The 19,174-nt window shown below is 42.4% G+C and overlaps 1 protein-coding gene across 3 annotated transcripts in view; it reads left to right on the forward strand.

Moving 5' to 3' along the window:
• Window positions 1-19,174, forward strand: part of LOC137374438 (cilia- and flagella-associated protein 47-like) — a 777,638-nt gene that overhangs the window by 181,371 nt on the left and 577,093 nt on the right. For all 3 annotated transcript variants that reach the window (XM_068040550.1, XM_068040552.1, XM_068040551.1), the window contains 5 exons: window positions 1,643-1,743; window positions 1,868-2,030; window positions 8,081-8,279; window positions 13,786-13,992; window positions 15,016-15,116. In XM_068040550.1, the coding sequence (XP_067896651.1) occupies window positions 1,643-1,743; window positions 1,868-2,030; window positions 8,081-8,279; window positions 13,786-13,992; window positions 15,016-15,116 (771 nt within the window). The remainder of the gene's footprint in view (window positions 1-1,642; window positions 1,744-1,867; window positions 2,031-8,080; window positions 8,280-13,785; window positions 13,993-15,015; window positions 15,117-19,174) is intronic.

Below are 19,174 nucleotides of genomic sequence, written 5' to 3' on the forward strand. Positions count from 1 at the left end.
TGACCCATTGTGGCAACTTGTGCCTGCAGCACACCAACCTTATTTATCATGCCCTGGGCTTTATGCACATGCAATCCAAGCCCACCTTAGACTGGTTCACATTTCTCCCTGTCAGATCACTCCTGTTTCTGGACTATTTATTTTAATGCTATTTGTCTCTCCATATCCTCTATGCATCTTGTTTCATTTCTCTGAGGCTTCATTCTGTTTCCCCTCCCCCTGCCAATTAGTCAAAAATCTTTCCCCCACAGCACTAGTTAACTTCTCCTGTGATACCAAAGTAAAAAGTTTAACAGAGCCAGAACAATTTCAAAACATTATACATAGCCTCGTGAATATAGATGACAAGTCCGTTTCTTGGCCTTTCAGTCTGCTCAGAACTTCTGCAGGACATTAATGTCCATTTCCTGTCTCATCGTGGAAGTCTGCATTCTCTGGTGAATCAATCTCCTCAGAAGGAACACGAGGAATCATGTGCATGATAACACCAGTACTTACCCTCATGTCAGTGCCAGAGAAAATGGAAGGTTCAGTACTGCGATGTATGTTCCCTCACATGGGATCGCCACGTTGCCAGTGGGCTCCCAATAAGAGTACTGGGCTGACTTTCCAGCAGCTATCTTCTTAAAATATATAACACCCAAATTTGATGTGAAATGTTTGGCAAAGGTGACACACTCAAGAATGAGTGGCCTACCGTTGGTTGCACTGAATGTTCAATCTTCAAATTGAACATCTTCAATCCCTATAGTTGTTTCAAATGACTATCCACTAATGACTTTGGACGAGTGTTTAAGTAGTGCCATGTGCAATACCGGAAGGGAGAAACAACACCACTGATGGATCCGAGAAAGTCCTATTCAATTTGGTATTGTGTACCTTTAAATGCTTTCAATTGCGTGCTATAAAGCTACTTATCTGAGACCGACTTCCTGTGATCTAATCGCAACAGATATATGGAGAGGCTCGCCTTCTTTGCAATATGGCTGGTTCAAGGAAGGATTTTCAGACAATTTTCTGAACCATCCTGGAGCTCCTCTTTGACAAGTTATCTTGATCTCCAGATAATTCACTATTTCCTGTATGTGCACATGCATTAACTACCCTCTTACACTAATGTAGTATCCCTCTGTCAGTTCGCAATGTGTACCTCTATGAATACCATGTAACAAATTTCACAGTGACTATAATATATCTTAAAAAACATGTATTTGCTCAAAGTAAAATTAAACAATTAACAGAAAAAGTAGACTTGAAATTAAAAGAAATAATGACATAATAGCCCAACACTGACATCCCTTACTTTGAACAATTCCAAGTGAAAAATTCAGATATTCTGAAAATTTGTTCTATTTTAAAATTTATCCCTGTTATCTGTCTTTCAGCTTGTCAACATCTAATTCAGCATAGAGCGAGAGTCAAATCTGGAATTTTCCTGTTCCATACAATCTTGTATATTTAATTGAATTGCTGTTTATTTAGCTTTTTAAAATTTTTTGATATATTCATTTTATTTTTCTATATTCACTTTTTTTATATTTTCACTTGATTAACTTTTTGCATTCACTAAAAATGCTAAATTACTTCTCTTTCTTTGCAACAAAATGGGTGATCAACCAGTACAATTAAATTTATCTTTCAGCACTAAGTCCACCACTTAAAATCTCAACTATCAAGGTGGAATTCTCTCTTCTACCGGGATACAATGATTTGGGTGCTATTGCAGCAGATCCATTCGTAAAGGTATTGTATATCATGACTACTAAGAATATCTTATTTTATTTTTCACTTTCATGATCATGAAGTGGCATACTCTTTTTTTTTTAGAAAAATAGTATTTTTTGATTTTTTTTTTGTAATTTTGTAGAAACTTGACATACACAACACTTCCAACAGAGAGACAAAGTGGATGTTGGATTTGAACAGTCAAGAAAACACAGCTCTTGAAGAAGGCATTTTCAGAATCTATAACTACAATGGAAATCTTAAACCAGGCGAAAGACACTGCGTTACAATTGGCTTTTGCCCACGTAGGTGTTTTTAGTAAAATTTTTATTGCATATGAATTCATCATCTATTTTGTTATCTATATTGCATTTATTGTTCTTGAGAAGAATTAGCTATGTTGTAGTCCTTATTGGGCTTGTTATTGTATTGGTCTAGCAGTATAAAGTTTGCTTATTTAACAGAGGCTGTACAATGTTCTATAAGAACAAATAGACAAAGTAAATGTTCACTATAAAGTTCTATCTAGGAGGTAAGAGTACATAGCATCATTGCAGTCTGAAACTCTGCTACATCCAATATTAACATTACAAAGGTATATAGTGACTTAGAATGAATTGAATGTCTTTCAATTTTGTAGCAAATTTTGTTATTTTCAGCGCACGACACAGCCAGTATACCTTCAAGATCTTATAAATTGTGGTATCAAGTCGTTGATAAACTTAAGACAATGGTTATAGATTAAAACACTGCATCCATGCGGATTATCTGTGACCGTAACATTTTAAACACATGAATCACGTTTCCTTTCCTGTCTGTTTTACTTCAATGAAAACAAGTTTATTTCTGAATCAGTTTTCACAACTTAGAGCCATAAATTTTAGAACCATCTTTCTCAGCATCTGCACTCTCTCCATGCATCATTGTCAATCTGAATGTAGGAACGTGAGATTGGTTAACGTAGCGCTGCTGGTGCCAGCACTATGGAAGCCCTGAACTCACAAAATGGCATGCTCTGTATTTATGGCCAAGCCCAGCACAGCACACGCAGTGCCCCATGCTGGGAAGTGCCCCTAGCATGAGTGTGCCATGTGTGCACCAGAAGCTCTCGATGTCGGCAGATTGTGAAGTCAAACAGCCACTCCAGCTGATTTGCCACATGTGTTTGAAATTTGGACTGTGTGTATCCACTGAACGCCTGTGCTATTCAGACACGGCTGACCATGCCTTCAGCTGCAGGAGGAATCCTCCCACAACACTATTTAGTGGGACAGGCCTCCACCTTGCTTTTGACTTCTGCTAGGGAAAGGTTGTGGAAGTACTGTGGAGTGTTTTTGAAGGTGTGGTAGTAAGTTACTGGATTTGCTGCATCCATACAGGGAGGGCAGAAGATTTGGTGACCTGTCCACACAAAGACTGCAACAGTTATGGGAGCTGTAGTTGCAGTGCCTCTCAATCTGCAACATAATGGACAAATGAAGCAGAGATTGCAGAGAGGGGAAGCTCTGCACAGAGGTGGCAGGCAGAGAACTTTCCACAGAAGACCCTTTCCTAGCTTCACCTCACCCAGGAACAATACCTGAGGCACCTGAAAATCACCAAGAAGGTAGTCACAGAACTGTGCCGCCTCCTTCAGCAGGATCTGCAGCCTCACACCGGGCGAAAATGGCACTTACAGTGGCCATCAAGATCACCATCTCTTTAAATTCTACTTAAACAGATCATTCCAGGTGGGAGCAGGCGACTTATTGAGCATTTCCCAGTGTGCACATATTGCTGCATCCGGGAGGTGTCAAGAATGCCAGGAGAGGCACGTTCACCATCTCTCTAAGCAGAGAGAAACAGGATGAATGGGCACACGGCTTTGCTAGGATAGCAGGATTCTCAATGTTCAGAGAGGCAGTGACGGCACACATGTAGCTCTGTGGGCTCCCCATGTTAATGGGGAGAGTTACAGGAACCATGAAGGATTCATGCCATTATTGAGCAGTTGAAGTGCGACCATGCACAAATCATCATGTTGATAAATGTCCACTATCCTGGCAGCAGCTAAGATGCCTTCATCCTGACACAGTCTGACGTTCCCACCATCTTTGGGATAGCACAAAGAACCAAAGGGTCACTGCTAGGAGACATATATACATCTCTCTCGCTCTCTCTCCCTATCTATCTATATATATATATATATATAATAAATGTATACACATGTATACATCTATACATGGCTGATGACCCCATCATCCCCACTATCTGACCACGCGATGACAGTGGGCGTACAATGAGAGCCATACTACTACCAGAAACATAGTGGAGCAGACCGTCAGCATTGTGTTCGCTGCCTGGACCGCTTGGGGAGAGCCCTACAATACTCTGTGGAGCGCGTCTCCAAGTTTGTGGTGGTCTGCTGCTTCCACATCATCACAATTATGAGGGCACAGCCACTGTCATCAGGCATTCAGAGGACATCCTGGGAAGAAGAGGAGGAGGAGGTAGGGAAGAGGCATTGGGGACGTGTTCATTTGTTCACTGTGGACAGGCTGTCTGTGAGTGCCTACCCAGACTTTAGTTTCCTTAGGATATCATTCCTTCACCACCATAGCTCCACTATTTCCCAACTTCCTATCCATCTGTGATGTCCCATCACAGTGTTCTCTTGGCCAAAATCCTGCAATAAAAGCCATGAACAAAAACCTTGCCATAACATCTTTATCCACCAATGCACCCAATTCTATAAACAAAAAAAAAAATCACCATTGTGCATTACCTTAGTGCCTGGCTTGCAGGTGCCTTTGCCTGGCCTCGTGCTCCTACACAGTGCTGCCCCAGTGGCTGCAGTATGCCTGCTGGATGCCCTCCAGCAGCTCTGGGTCTAAGGGCCTGGCTATGGACTGCACTACCTTGGCATGAGTGGCAGCAGTCTGGGCTGGCTGGCTGATTGACCTTGTCCTGAAAGAGAAAGGGAAGAATGCCAGTGATTGTGTTGCACTGTGTTTGCGAAATGTGCCTGCCATAGCTGAATAGCTGGAGGTATGTGGAGGCAGGGAGAAGTGGGTGTGAGGCTTGCATCATTGGAAGGTGTTTGAGGCTGAGGTGGAGTATCTGAATATTGGGCCTACTGATGGCGAATGATGGGAATGATTGGCCAGTGTGAGAGATTGGTGGTGCAGTGGATATGAGATGTCCTTTGAGGATGCATTCACTGGCCTTGACCACCTGCGTAAGATCATTGAGCTGCTTGCGGCACTCCTGCCATGTTGCAAGGGCAAAACTCTTTGGAGGTTGTTCCTTGAGGGCCTCAGTCTCCCTGTGGAAACATGTCCTCTTTCCTTTTGTTGACCTCCATCACTAAGACCTCCAGCGCTGTGGTTGTGTACATCAGAGCCCTCGCTCCCCTGGTGCTCTGTTTTTTCAGATTCTCCTTGCAGCTAATTGAAGTTCTGGCATTCAGTAGCAGCTTCCTTCTACTGGGTGCAGTTCCCCTTTAAGAGGGGCAGGCTGAATCATAGAATCGTAGAAATTTACAGCCTGGAAGGAAGCCATTTGGCCCATCGTATCCATGCCGGCTGACAAGTAGCCATCCAGCCTAATTCCACTTTCCAGCTTTTGATCTATAGCCTTGTATATTATGACTAATCACGCACTCTGCTAGGCCCTCTGTTGAGCATGTATCCAGCATTTGGTGCTGCCTGTCTCAACTGGCACAGGCAGATTGCAAGTTGCTATCCTGTGCACGAAAACTGGAAGAACAGACTTTTTGCTCTAGGTGTGTAACACTAAGCTCTGTATTCTAAATATTATTTTGCCAAAGTGTTATGCTGGGTTGCTTCAACTTTCAATAATTTTTTTCCCCAAAAATATACTTTATTCATCAATATCTGTAAAAAAAATCACAAAACAGTTCAAAACAGTTCCAAATTGACATTCCAGAAAGTGCAAAAGAAATCAGTTTTCTTCAATACAGAATATCAGTTGCCTCACAACCCTTCCATTCCATTTTACATGCAGTGTACATTTGCATTACACAGCAAAACCATATTTTGGTGCATTCAACCTGAGGGGTTTTACATAGGTTCCAGCTCCTCAGTTCACTATGGCAGGAGGACCTTACACAATGGCCTCTCCCCATTGAGCTTTTGCGGTGTCTGCCCCAAGCTTTAGTGTGTCCCTCAGCACGTAATCCTGCACCTTGGAATGTGCCACACTCAGTCATGGACAACTCTTTGCACTGGAAGACCAGCAGGTTTCGGGCAGACCAAAGAGCGTCTTTCACCGAGTTGATGGTCCTCTAGCAGCATTTCATGTTTATCTCACTGTACGTCCCTGGGAACAGACCATAGAGCACAGACTCCTGTGTTACAGAGCAGCTCAGGATGAACCTCGACAAAAACTACTGCATCTCTTTCCACATTTGCTTTGCAAAAGCACATTCCAGAAGGAGGTGGGCAACAGTCTCTTCCCCACCACAGCCACCTCGAGGTCAGCATACGGAGGCGGTGAGATTCCGGGTGTGCAGGAAGGATCTGACGGGGAGGGCCCTTCTCACCCCCAGACATGCTACATCGTGGTACTTGTTTGAAAGTTCTGGTGATGAGGCATTCTGCCAAATGACTTTGGCAGTCTGCTCAGGGAACCATCTAACAGGATCTACTATCTCCTTTTCCCATAGGGCCTTGAGGACATTCCGTGCAGACCACTGGACTAGAGTCCTGACAGTGATCATTTATATTTTTTAGATAAATACTGTATATTTTATAATTATTAATCACTCAGGACCTTCCTGGTCTCTGCATCTCAGCTGCTCACTGGATAAACTTGCAGCAAGTATTTCAACCTGTAAAGCAGGAGTCTAGGTAATGTATAATGATATTTTCTGAGCCTTTGGGCAATTGCTGTGTTTATTTTAAGCAATACTAGTACAGTGTGGCACAACCTGTCCGGGTACAACTCCATGGGTTTCTGTTTAACTCGTGACCAAACAGACTTTGTGGCTGTAATCATCTTTTTAAACAACATTTTAAGTCCAGTTAATACTGTGTGTGTCTGACCAGACCTGGCCCGACCCGAGCCCGATAGCCGGGCCCAGAAGAGCACTTGATCCGACCTGAACCCGATGCATGTCGTCGGGTTCGGGTTGGGTAGCAGGCCTTTACTGAGGTTCTACGCACAGCTTGGTGCAGCCGCACACAGAGGTGGCCATCAGGATGAGGGTGTCTTTGGGTACGTTTTATCCCCCTTTTATCTAAAGGTTTGAACATCGTGTCCATCTGCACACTGTCCATTTTGGATCTCCAGATATAGCGGAAGATGGCTTGGGTTACCGCCACGACGCAGGAGTGGGGTATGGGCCAGACCTCCGCCACATACAGCAACAACGTGAGTGCCTCACCCCTGATGACCAGGGTCTTACCCGCAATGGAGAGAGAACACTGCTCCCACATGCTCAGTTTATGGTGTACCATGGCTACTCGCTCCTTCCAGGTTTTGGCACACGCCTCAACCGCTCCGAACCATATCCCCAGCACCTTCAGGTAGTCTGACCTGACGGTGAAGGTGACAAAGGATCGGTCAGCCCAGTTCCCAAAGAACATGGCCCCGCTCTTGCCGTGATTTACTTTGGCTCCTGAGACCAGTTCGAACTGGTCGCAGATGCTCATCAGCCTGCGAACGGACGGTGGATCCAAGCAGAAGACAACAACGTCGTACAGGGAGGCTTGCCCCTTAGATAATCACATTATGATACATCTACTATCCCCTTGCTTCCTTGCCAATTTGCTGAGGTCAAGTTCAGTACTACCTATCTCCCTTACACTGGTAACAAAGTTGCATCTCATCACATTTTACAGTATAACTAAAATTACTCTGATATGTATTATTTGTAAATACCGTAAACTGCACGGGATCCAGATTAGATTCCTGCAAAGCTTTGCTGTCAGATAGTTTTCCATTTATTATCATCTTCCACTGTTTTATATTGCCAAGTATCTTAAATTTAGCTAATTACTGTGCCATTAATTTCAAGAGTCATAATCTGCTTCATAAACCTCACATCTGGAACTTCACAAAATGCTTTTTGAAAATCCAAGTCGATTATATCCATTGGATTACCTTCATTTACAATTTCATTTACCTCCCTCAAAGAATTTCAGTAGATTTGTGAAATCCTGACCTAGTGTTTTCTTCATTGCTGCTGTTAGGCTTAGTAGCATATAACTTTTGATCTGTAATTCCTTGCTATTTTGAATACTATTTTAATGTTTGCTATTTTCTCTGTGGGGATGGCCTGCGGGTTTTGAGAACAATGTACTTGTATTACCCAAAAATTATTACATTCTTTCTGTGCTTCCATACTTTTCAGGATGCCCAGGCAAATATATGTGTGAAATACCCATGTTTATTAATGAGGATAGAAATATCCCATATCGAGTAATTACTCTGTCTGGTGTTATACATACCCCAAAATTGTTTATGGATCCTCCTTTTGTGATTCTGAACTCAGTTCCTCTGAGCATGGAGACATCAGCAACAGTCCAGATTTCTTGTTTGGACTATCTAAGGTTTGAACTTTAATTTATATTCCTTTCGTTTACTCTACTTTTAGCACTAACCTTAACCATCATCAGTTTTGTTGCCATACAATTGAGTTCATGAGATGATATAAAAACTGCTGTTAAAAAAATTAGTGATAAAGAGAAAATGGATAATTATTGAAATCTGAAGTAAAAACAGGAAACGCTAGAAATAAATAGCAGAGCCATCAGCATTTGAAAGCGATACAGTTAACACTTCAGGTGCAGGTTTTTGTCAGATGTCCTAACTGAGATGTTTACCTAGCTTTGCTCTTTGGAAGTTTTAGGGACCTGCAATGTATTACGGCATTCATTGTTTTTATGGTAAAATACAACAGGATGTCCAGAATGAGTAAAAGATTGTAATTTAATTTTGCAGTTGGCTCAGGTGAAATTTGTAAACTGCTTTAATAACTTATGATGCCACTGCTTACTTCTAACTACCCATTATCTCCCTTCAAAATCTCGCGAATGCATCCCTGGCAACGGCGTCCGGCACCACCTCGCAGCGCTGGCGCCATTTTTAACGGGCTTTAAGCCCTTACAAATAATTTTAATTTTTGAAGGGCAAATATAATTGATTTTCATTAAATATAAAAATAAGCTATGGAAGCCCTGCCCCAACTTCCCCAATGGTCATTTCCTTGCCCGAAATGACCATCAATTGATTTTTCAATACCCGAGCTTTCCTGCCCAACCGGCAATATTTTGCCCTTCAACCCCTTCCCACCATCCCCACATCCAATAAAAATTGATTTCCCTGCTCCTCCACCCCTCCTGCCCTGAAAATTTTATTCCTCCCCCCTCCCCACCAGCTTATTGCCTCAGAACTCCGTGTGGAGTTCCGAAGGCACGCAAAGGCTGAACGGAGGCCGTAAAATCGGTGTGGGATGGCAGGTAGGTTATTTTGCATACATTTATTGGCAATTTGCACATGGAGATGAAGGGTCCGTCGCCAGTACTGAGATCCCCCTACTGCCAGTAATATGCGACAGGCACTTCTCGACGTCGTGGGTCAAGGCGGGCCTCTCCCCACAGAATTTTACTGGCCCCTGCGCTGTGACTCGTGGCATCGAGGGGCTGGTAAAATTCAGCCCCATATGTTTGTCCTGCGTCATAATTTTGAGTTTTGCTTTTTATGTCATCATTTCACATTGAAACTGTTTGTACAAACATTTATAATAGAAAAATCCATAGGCACATGTCAAATTTTCAACATCTTTGTTGATGAACATTTGAATTATTCAAAATATCTTTTTAAAAATAACATTTCTGCAACTGAAACTTCGAATGTCCGTACTAAGGATTTTAAACTAAAAAAAGTCAAAAAATACATATTTTCACAAAAGCATTGCTTTTTCATAACCTTATCCATTGACTCTTTGGGAACTTTTTAATGTCTTGATTATAGTATTTGCTTGAAAAACTTACCCTGTTCCAAAAGCCTGTGATTAGACTTTTCAGTCTTATAAATCTGCTAGCTAAAGGCAATTCTACAGCCTGAGCATATTCAGTGCGCACGTTTTCCTACAAAATACATACAGCTGCTTTTCAAAATTATTTGAAGAAAAGCAAAATTTATTCAACAAAAATATGCTTTGAGCTTTTTCAAATAGAAAGTGTATGTCTGTGAAAAATAGCAGACTACTGATTACGCCTGTTTTCATTCCATTGATTTCAAGCATTCCAATTATTGTGAAAAAGATAGAGCAAAATAAAGGCATCAAGAAGAGTGATAGAGTCAACCCCGTTCCCTCCTCTTCCCCTCTTCCAACTGTTGACAAACAATAGGAATCTACCTCCTCTTCCACCTCCATCTCCTCTTCAAGTTCTGCCAAACATTAATATTCCCACTACAGAGTTCCCAAACTCCAGGTACCCCATCCCAGTTCAGCCAAAGCTGAGAACCATCCCCCAGCATGACTAAACCCAACACTGCCCTAATGCAAACTCTCTTCTTCTCTATGTCTCTCTCCTCCTTTAAGATGTTCCTTAATACCTACCACTTTGAAGCCTTTGGTCACTTGTTCTTGTATCTCCTTTTGTGGCTTGGTGTTATAGTTTGTCTGATAATGCTATGTGAAGTGCCTTGGTACATTTTACTATATTGAAGGCATCTTCTCTCCTTCCAGTTCAGTAAATGGAAATGGTTGTTGTTAATCTGTCAAGAATGAGGAATGTCTAGATGAGGATGGGGGTAAGGCTGCACTCCCAGGAAAGAGTGTAGGTGAAAATTCATGACTTTCCACCGGTCCCTCCTCTGGAAGCTCAATGGGCACGAGCTGCATGATTAAGCTGCTGTCTGCTTCCTCCATTTCCCACAGAAGTAGTTTCTCCTCACTTTCCCACACGACCGCCCATCCTCCATCTCCTCTCCCTCCTCAGAGTCACCCCCTTTCTCCCTCTTGTGACTTAACTGAAGAAAAAGAGGGTTGGAATGGTTACCAGTGCTGATGCCCCATGAGGGGAGTGGAGGGGTGAGGTATGGGTGGAAAATTGAACCAGTTGTGTGCCACTGTCCTGACGTGCAGCGTAAATAGCCAGTGGGCAGCTCCTCACCTGGCTTGTGAAATCTCCCAGTCTACCTGGGTTTCCACTGTGGCCACGATGGTTTGGCAGCCAAACAGCTCCACCACCTTCTGCTCACTGTGAGTCAGAGAGCAGAAGACTTGGAGCCCACCCCCTACCCTCGGTCCTGTCTTGGGAATTGTGTGCACTCTTGACGTACAAAGCCAAAAATGGAAAGTCTTTGGAGTAACTGTGCAACTGATCTGCATTGAATGATGGATTTAAGATAATTGGCAGATAAAACAGGGGAGAGAGGAGGATTAATGTTTTTAAGTAACGAGTTGATATTATCCAATGCCTGAAAGGGTGATGAAAGCAGATTCAAGTAACATTCAAAAGGGAATTGGAAGGAGAAATTCATAGGACTATTTTAAAAAAAGGAGCACGGGAGTGGGACTAATTGCATAGCTCTTCAAAGAACTGACACAGGCATTATGGACCAAATGGCTTCCTTGTGCGCTGTATTATTTATGAAAATATGATGATGAGTTTCTTACCTTCCCTGACCTTGTCAAGTTATTGAATTTTTTTCCTGCACTGCTCTGCCATTCTTGCAACAATTGAAGACATGCTCAGAACTTCTGCTATGTCTTCTCACACCCTTCTCCTTTTTCCATGTGAGCACTGCAATGTTGAGGAGCTAATGAGGGGTTCCACTTCACCTCTGCCTCATCCTGCAGATCCTCCTCAGCAAAACTAAAGCCATCTTCTGGGACCCCTTGTTCTGCGAATTAATCATCTGTGAGAAGGGAAACCTAGATGTAGTTGCTACAGAGCAAATTAAGTGAATTAATTAAAAAATCTGCAGGACAGAGAGCTTAGCTTTCAGTCTCCAACTTCACTGAAGGGATTTTTTTTGTCCTCCACTTTTATAGACCACCACTACCCACACCCCCCCCCCCCCCCGCTCCCCCACACCACCACCCCGCACCATGCACGCTCGCATGTTGAAGCACCATTGGCTGTGTTCTAATTCTGTTTTAACTGCGCATGGATATTTTGCTGATTTTACGCTTGGGCTTATGATAATTAGTTTGCTAGGATATTTGGGCACAGTTTCATATCAGCAAAACTGACTTAGCTTGAGCACAATTTGAGTGTCACCTTACAATTAAGCCCATGGAGGAAATTTCAGTCTCTGATACCAGCCTTTAACTGCAACATGTTTTATATGTCAGCTTTAAAAATGATAAGGGATCAAAATTAAACACATAATAGGAAAAAGAATGCACTAATTTATTCGTTCTTTTACAGTATTCCCAGAATAATGGATAGGTGGCAGTATTTGATCCCTAAAGCACCAGTAAAAATCCTAGAATATCTGTAATAAATGCAGATTTTGATGTATTCAGTCAGCGTAAATCAGTGGCTCCAGTGTTATCCTTTCCATAGCGTTAGTCTCTTGTTATAAAACAGCATATCCTCCAACTCAGCATTTCTTTTACTGGTCGACTCTCCTGCCTAATTATTCAGGGTTCATTGTTTTCATAAGCCCTTGTTTGTTTTGATTTGAACATTCCCTTTTCAGTTTTTTTTTGCGGTTTTACTTTGAGCCACTCAGCAAAGAATGATGCTAAAACACTGATGGCAAAAGTATGACAATGAAATGTTGACCGTTCATAAATGTTGACATATAAATTATGACTGAAAATTATGATGTAGGATGTAGGATTAATACGAGAAGTGAACATCATGTATAATACTTTTAATGTAGATTTCTACATAGACTTTCCATGTAATGTCATGGGAGATTTTTATAGTCAAACTTCTATGCCATTGCATATGGACCCAATAAATTTGATGGTACCACTCCTGTTTTCAGGCACAAAATGGGTGTCTTAAGTTGTGCCTGCTCATTACAAGTTGGAAATGTGGCACCCGCCATATTGGTAAAGGCAGAAAAAGAGGCTTGTGCCTGAAACAGACATAAGGAACTTTGTATATGTGAATAGGGAGCTGAATGCCTGTTTGGGACCGTATACAAAATTAAGCTGCCCTGAACTCAGCTGGGCTGGCCGCATTCAGGACAACATGGTTCATGTGCTTCCTAATGAGAAACCCTTAAAGGGACTGCTGCAGGCCACCACCAAAAAAGTAAGTTTAAACAACTGAATGTGGAGTTGCAAAGTGCAGGAGTGCTCTTCATGGTTCCAGTGTAGTACTGAAGACTGTTGGTGCCTGCTGATTGGCTCCTCCCTCCCATTCACTTTCCCCTCTTTTCACGCTTCTCCTCTCCTTCCCCACCCTCTCCCAGTCACTCCCATCTCTCCCAATTATTCTTCTGCTTTCCTGATTGTCTCCCTCTCTCCCTATCACTCCCCCACTCCCTTACTCGATCTCATAACTCACCAGAGGGCAGCTGGTGTCTACACATGGAAATTTGTAAAAGAATTATCGGTCACAAGCCCTGTGTCAGGCTTCAGCTTCTGAAGCTTTACGCTTTGCTTATGACTTTCTGAATTCAATGGTTGGATTACTATCTTGAAATACTGTTATCTGTCCACTATCTTCTCGCCTTCCAGTATTTCAGTGAAAGGAAATGGTTTTTGATCTCAGCAAGGTAAGTAATCCGTTATTTGTTGACACGAGAGGGAAATATCCTCAATAATCATGTCTATATATTGTAAGGTTATCAAATTTGAGTTTATAAAAAGAAAGACTTGCATTTCACAGTTACTGGATGTCCCAAAGTGCTTTACAGTCAGTAAAATACTTCTAAACTAAAGAACAAGTTTAGCGCTGTATCTGTTGCTCATCCTGGCCCTCCTTAGCTGTGAAACTAAACATCAAACTATTTTAACTCATTCACTGAAGTAACTTATTCAGAAATGTTAAAGAAATTATGAGTTATGTCAAAGGAAAATGATAATTTCTTGCCCATAACATCTTTTAGTGTTGCAACATTAAAATGTTGATTTGGTTCCAGTGACTGCATACTCCAAACTGAAGTCCCAGAAGTGGAAACTGAAGATGGGAATTGGCTTAAGCCCCTATCTTGTCAGTTCCCTGAAGGCTCATCTTTGCCATTTAAGAGTGAGACTATCAAAAGCATAACATGCTGCATTACCTTCTGTTCATTCAGACCAATTTCAATATCCACGGATGTCATATTCATTGATCAGGAAAAGAAAAGGTAACAAATGTAGATAGATTTTGAAGTATACTAATGTTTGTGTGAGAGCTGTTGGATTTTAACATATGTAACAGTTTGGGTGTCTCTGTTATATTATTATATACCTGCCACTTTTATGGACGCTGCTGTATTCAGTGGTAATCATAATAGTTGAATGGACTTCAAGGAAGTCATAAATGAAGAACTGATCCCATATCCACTTTTGGATGACAAGACTTCATACTCTAATGTTTAACTTTGTGAATAAGCCCATCCAGGATTTGGCATGAAACTTTACCCTCTCATTTCTGGCAATCAAACCTGCTTCACTTTTGGATTCTTTAGATTCTAATATAGAATTGGAGCGGGTACAGGATGAAACTTATTTCATTTCTTAGCGACTACTTTAAAGCAAACACTGTACTTTTAATTTGAACGTTGCCCAAAACCTGAATGTGATTGTCTCAAAGCTACTCCACAGATCAAACCTCTGCTGATGGCTTTACAACGGATGGCTGCTGTATCTTCTGGAAAGGAATGGGAGTGGGAGAGAGGGACTGTTCATCCTTGTGGGTATTTGGTAGAGCATAGGGTAGTTGGAATGTTATGTCTGCAGTGCTATCCTGAAGTCCCCATTTACTTCCTTTGTAACTAGTTTAGGACTTGTCTGCCAGTAGACTGAAACATGGGAAGGCACTAATTCAGAGTACATAGGATTACAGGAACAGGAGTAGGATGCCAATTTCTTAAGTCTGTTCCACCATTCAGACAGATAACAGCTCATCTGTACCTCATCTCCACTTACCCAGCTTTTCTCTATATTCCTTGATACCTTTACCTAACAAATATTGATTGATCTCAGTCTTGAAAATTTCCATTACTGCAGCATTCACAGCCTTTTGGGAAGGAGTTACAGATTGCTGCTGGGGTAAAAGTACTTTGCCCAAGTTGATGAGAAACAGGGACCTAATTATTAAAAGTCTGCTTTTTAAAGTTTCATTTATTGCATAATGCTGTGATAACCTTTACCATATCCCCATAAAGGTTCAAGTTGCCAGTCACTGCATCTGCAGATAATTGTCTGTTGACCATCTATAGATACATAGCCCTCCACAGTACAGACCAACAAATCGTCCTCAAAACTGGTAAGCGTTCATGCAACTCCTCTTTTTTAGAGCTAAATTAACATGAAATTATTTGATTGTAGTTCATTCTTAATAGCAATTCACATTTGTCTGAAGTAAAAAGTGACCCTTTCCACAATGGTCATATTTAACTGCTGTGCAAGTTGTGTATATTTATTTTATACATATTGGCTACAATGTACAGGGTGGGACACCTAATTTTATTGGAGCAAAATTTGATTTCATTTTATTTTTCAATTTGCTTTTACTTGTGGCGTGCTCACAAACCATACTTATCCTTGACAATAACTGCAACCAAAAGTTCTTGTTCTTGATTGACTATCACATATTACTTAAACAATAACAACAACAACTTGTATTTACATAGCACCTTTAACAAAGTAAAATGTCCTGAGGTGCTTCACAGGAGCATTATCAAACAAAATTTGACACTGAACTGCGTAAGGAGTTTTTAGGGGTAATGATCAAAAGCTTGGTCAAAGGGGTAGGCTTTAAGGAGCGCCTTAAAGGAGGAAGAAGGTAGAGAAGCGGGAGGTTTAAGAGGGAAATCCATAGCTTAGGGCTTTGGTAGTTGAAGGCATGAACAAGACAATCAAAACAGTTTCAGGATAAAATAAACCAGTGAGTTTTTAATGTTATTAGAGTTAAATTGCTTTTCTGATGAAGCATCATCATTTATTTTTCCATCAATGTTGCTTGACCTGCTGAATGTTTCCAGCATTTTCTATTTCATTTCAGATTTCCAGCAAATGCAGTATTTTGCTTCTTTTTAAATTAAATTGCCTCTGACATTTCCTAAAGGATCTGATAGTACATCATATTCCATATTAGGGAACTCAAATTTGACTTAATGTAATAATTGATTAAAAGCTTGGCAATTTACTGTAGTGCAATCTCATACAGCTACTACTTTTACATAATGAAAGTGGGAAAATCCAGCTGGCCCCCCTTTATTTATTAAGAGTTAATACATTTCACAAACCATACATATCACTTTTATTGATCAATTCTTGATGTCTCCCCTTCTTAGACCTGCATATTTTACATCTATTGTTTTCAACAAAACAAAAGTCTTGAATAACAGTGTCAGCAGTTCAACCTTTTATTATTTCAATACTTTACCTGACTATGTTAATTATGAATTGATATGCATCCATTGCAATTAACCCACCAGCTACACAAAAGAAATGTGTTGAAGCAAAAATACAAAAATAGAAACTGCTGGAAACATTCGGGGCTAGAAATTTGTCCACTCTTTTTTTGAGTGTGATTCGCGACTTGTCCGCCCCCGTTGCTGTGGAGGCAAGTAGCATGCAAATTTGGTGCTGCCTCTTCATTTACCTAATTCTAATGTTGGTCCATGTGGGGACCTGCACTGCTGGCTGCCTGAGCGCACAGCAGGGGGCCGAGCACTATGTGCTGATAGCATGTGATGCAAACGGTTCATCCTAAAGGCAGTCTCTCCCTTGTAAAGGAAAGCAGCACTGAATCATAGAAAGCTGCTGCTGAATGCTAATGCTGCAATTCTGAAGAAGGAAATTGGAATAGCAGGGCAGCAAGAGGACTCACACATTCACGAATGCAGCGCTGGAGGCCTTCGTCATAGAGGTAAACAGAAGGAGAGATGCCATAGTTCCATGGAGGCCAGAAGGCCCTCGAGGACCATCTTCAGAAGGGATTTGGAGCAGATGGCCAGGGAGGTCAATTCTTAGAGTTTGGCCCTGAGGACCTGGCAACAGTGCCTTAAGAAGTCTAATGACTTCACATGGGTGGTCCAGGTCAGTGGATGCATCTTCACATGACATATACCCACCACAGCACCAACCCCTCATGCTGCTCAATGCACCACACTGCATCACTCAGCTGGCAGCAATTCCTGGCACTTAGGACTCACATCTAACATCCAGATACTCCTCACACACATTCCAATGATGTCAGCCTCACACCCAATTCCCACTGCTTTCACTTTCCTCCAGCTAGTCAGCTATGCCAGGCACATCACCCAAACACAGTGCAACACAATCACTGAGATTCTTGTCCTCTCTCCTTCAGGACATGATGGCAGAAAATAGAAGAACCAGTGGAGGACAAGAACCCCTGCATCTCCTGAACCCTTTGGAGAATATGGGTTGAAGCATCGTGGGCCAGCTGGGCCAGAGACTGGCACCTGGCATGGCTGAGAACATCAAGGATGATGGTATTCTTGTACCTTATGCTCCTTTTCAATATCCAGCTCACCTTCCTTCTGCCAGTTGACTGGATAAGCATGCTTTGTATGGTGTGATCATGGAGCTCTGACTCTCCTCCCCAACAACCTTCCCTCACCCCAACCTCAGGAGGAGGAGAGAGAGCAACAGCAAAGCACTTATGAAGAGGCCCCAACATTGATCTGACAGTTGAGGCACCAACTCAGATACTGACACAGCACGTACCTTACAGGCAAGTATAGAGTTGGGATCTGCACCTCGATGGGATGCACACTCAGATGCTGGGTGCATTGACTGGTCTGCCAGACAGCCCCCTGTCCTTGTCAAGGAGCATGGATGAGTCTGGCTACAACTTGGCAGAGGCCGTCATATGGAGCTTGCTGTCTTCGCTGCCTGTGCTCCATCTCGCTGTCATTCTCCTGACCCCATGCCTGTCGTAGTCTTTGTGTGGACAGGTTATGTAATCCTTTGCCCTCCCTGTGATGATGCAACAACACTCCCTGACAAATCCAAGAAGTCAGGAAACATTAGCATAGTGGTAATGTTACTGGGCTAGTGATCCAGAGGCCTGGACTATGATCCGAGGACAGGAGTTCAAATCCCACCATGGCAGCTGGGACACTTCAATTTAATTAATAAATCTGGAATAAAATCTAGTCTCTGTAATGATGATCATGAAACTACTGGATTGTCAGAAAAAACCCATCTGGTTCAATAATGTACCAAGGGAAGGAAATCCGAAGAAGGGTCACTGACCCGAAACGTTAACTCTGCCAGACCTGCTGAGTGAATCCAGCATTTCTTGTTTTTGTGAAGGAAATCTGCTGTCCTGACTCAGTCTGGCTGACATGTGACTCCAGCCGCACAGACTGACATAATCATACTCATCGAATCATACCTCGTAGCCAATGTCCTAGCCTCCTCCGCCATCACCATGCACCATCAGGACAGGCCCACCAAAAGTGGTGGCACACTGGTATACAGTCAGGAGGGAGTGGCATTGGCTGTGGGCCCCATGAAGTCTCATGGCATCAGGTTAAACAGGGGTGAGGAAACCTCCTGCTGATCATCATCTACCGCCCTCTCTTAGCTGATTGATCAGTGCTCTCCCATGTTGAACACCACTTGGAAGAAACGCTGACTGTAGCAAGGACACAGAATGTACTCTGGGTGGGGGATTTCGATGCCCATCACCAAGAGTGACTCAGTAGCACCACAGCTGACTAAGTTCTGAAGGACATATCTGCCAGACTGGGCCTGCAGTAGTTGGTGAGAGAATCAACAAGAGTAAAAAACCTACTTAATCTTGTCCTCACCAATCTACTTGTTACAGATGCATCTGTCCATGACTTAATTGGTAGGAGTGACCACTGCACAGTCCTTATGGAACAAAGTCCTGACTTCACATTGAGGATACTCTCTATCATGTTGTGTGGCACTACCATCATGCTAAATCGGACAGATTCAGAACAGATCTAGTTGCTCATAGGACATCTGTGAGGCTCTGTGGGCCATCAGCAGCATCAGGATTCAACCACAATCTGTAATCTCATATACCTCACTCCACCATTAAGCCAGGGGATCAACCCTGGTTCTACCGTAACCGTCAAGCCAGGAAATCAACCCTGGTTCAATGAGGAATGTAGGAGAGCATGTCAGGAACAGCACCAGACATACCAAAAAATAAGATGCCAATATGGTGAAGCTATAACACAGGACTTCATGCATGCCAAACAGCGGAAACAGCATGCTATAGATAGAACTAAGCGATCCCACAACAAATGGATCAAATCAAAGCTCTGCAGTCCTACCACATCCAGTTGTGAATGGTGGTGGACAATTAAACAACTA

This window comes from Heterodontus francisci, chromosome 10, assembly GCF_036365525.1.
Source record: "Heterodontus francisci isolate sHetFra1 chromosome 10, sHetFra1.hap1, whole genome shotgun sequence".
NCBI lineage: Eukaryota > Metazoa > Chordata > Chondrichthyes > Heterodontiformes > Heterodontidae > Heterodontus > Heterodontus francisci.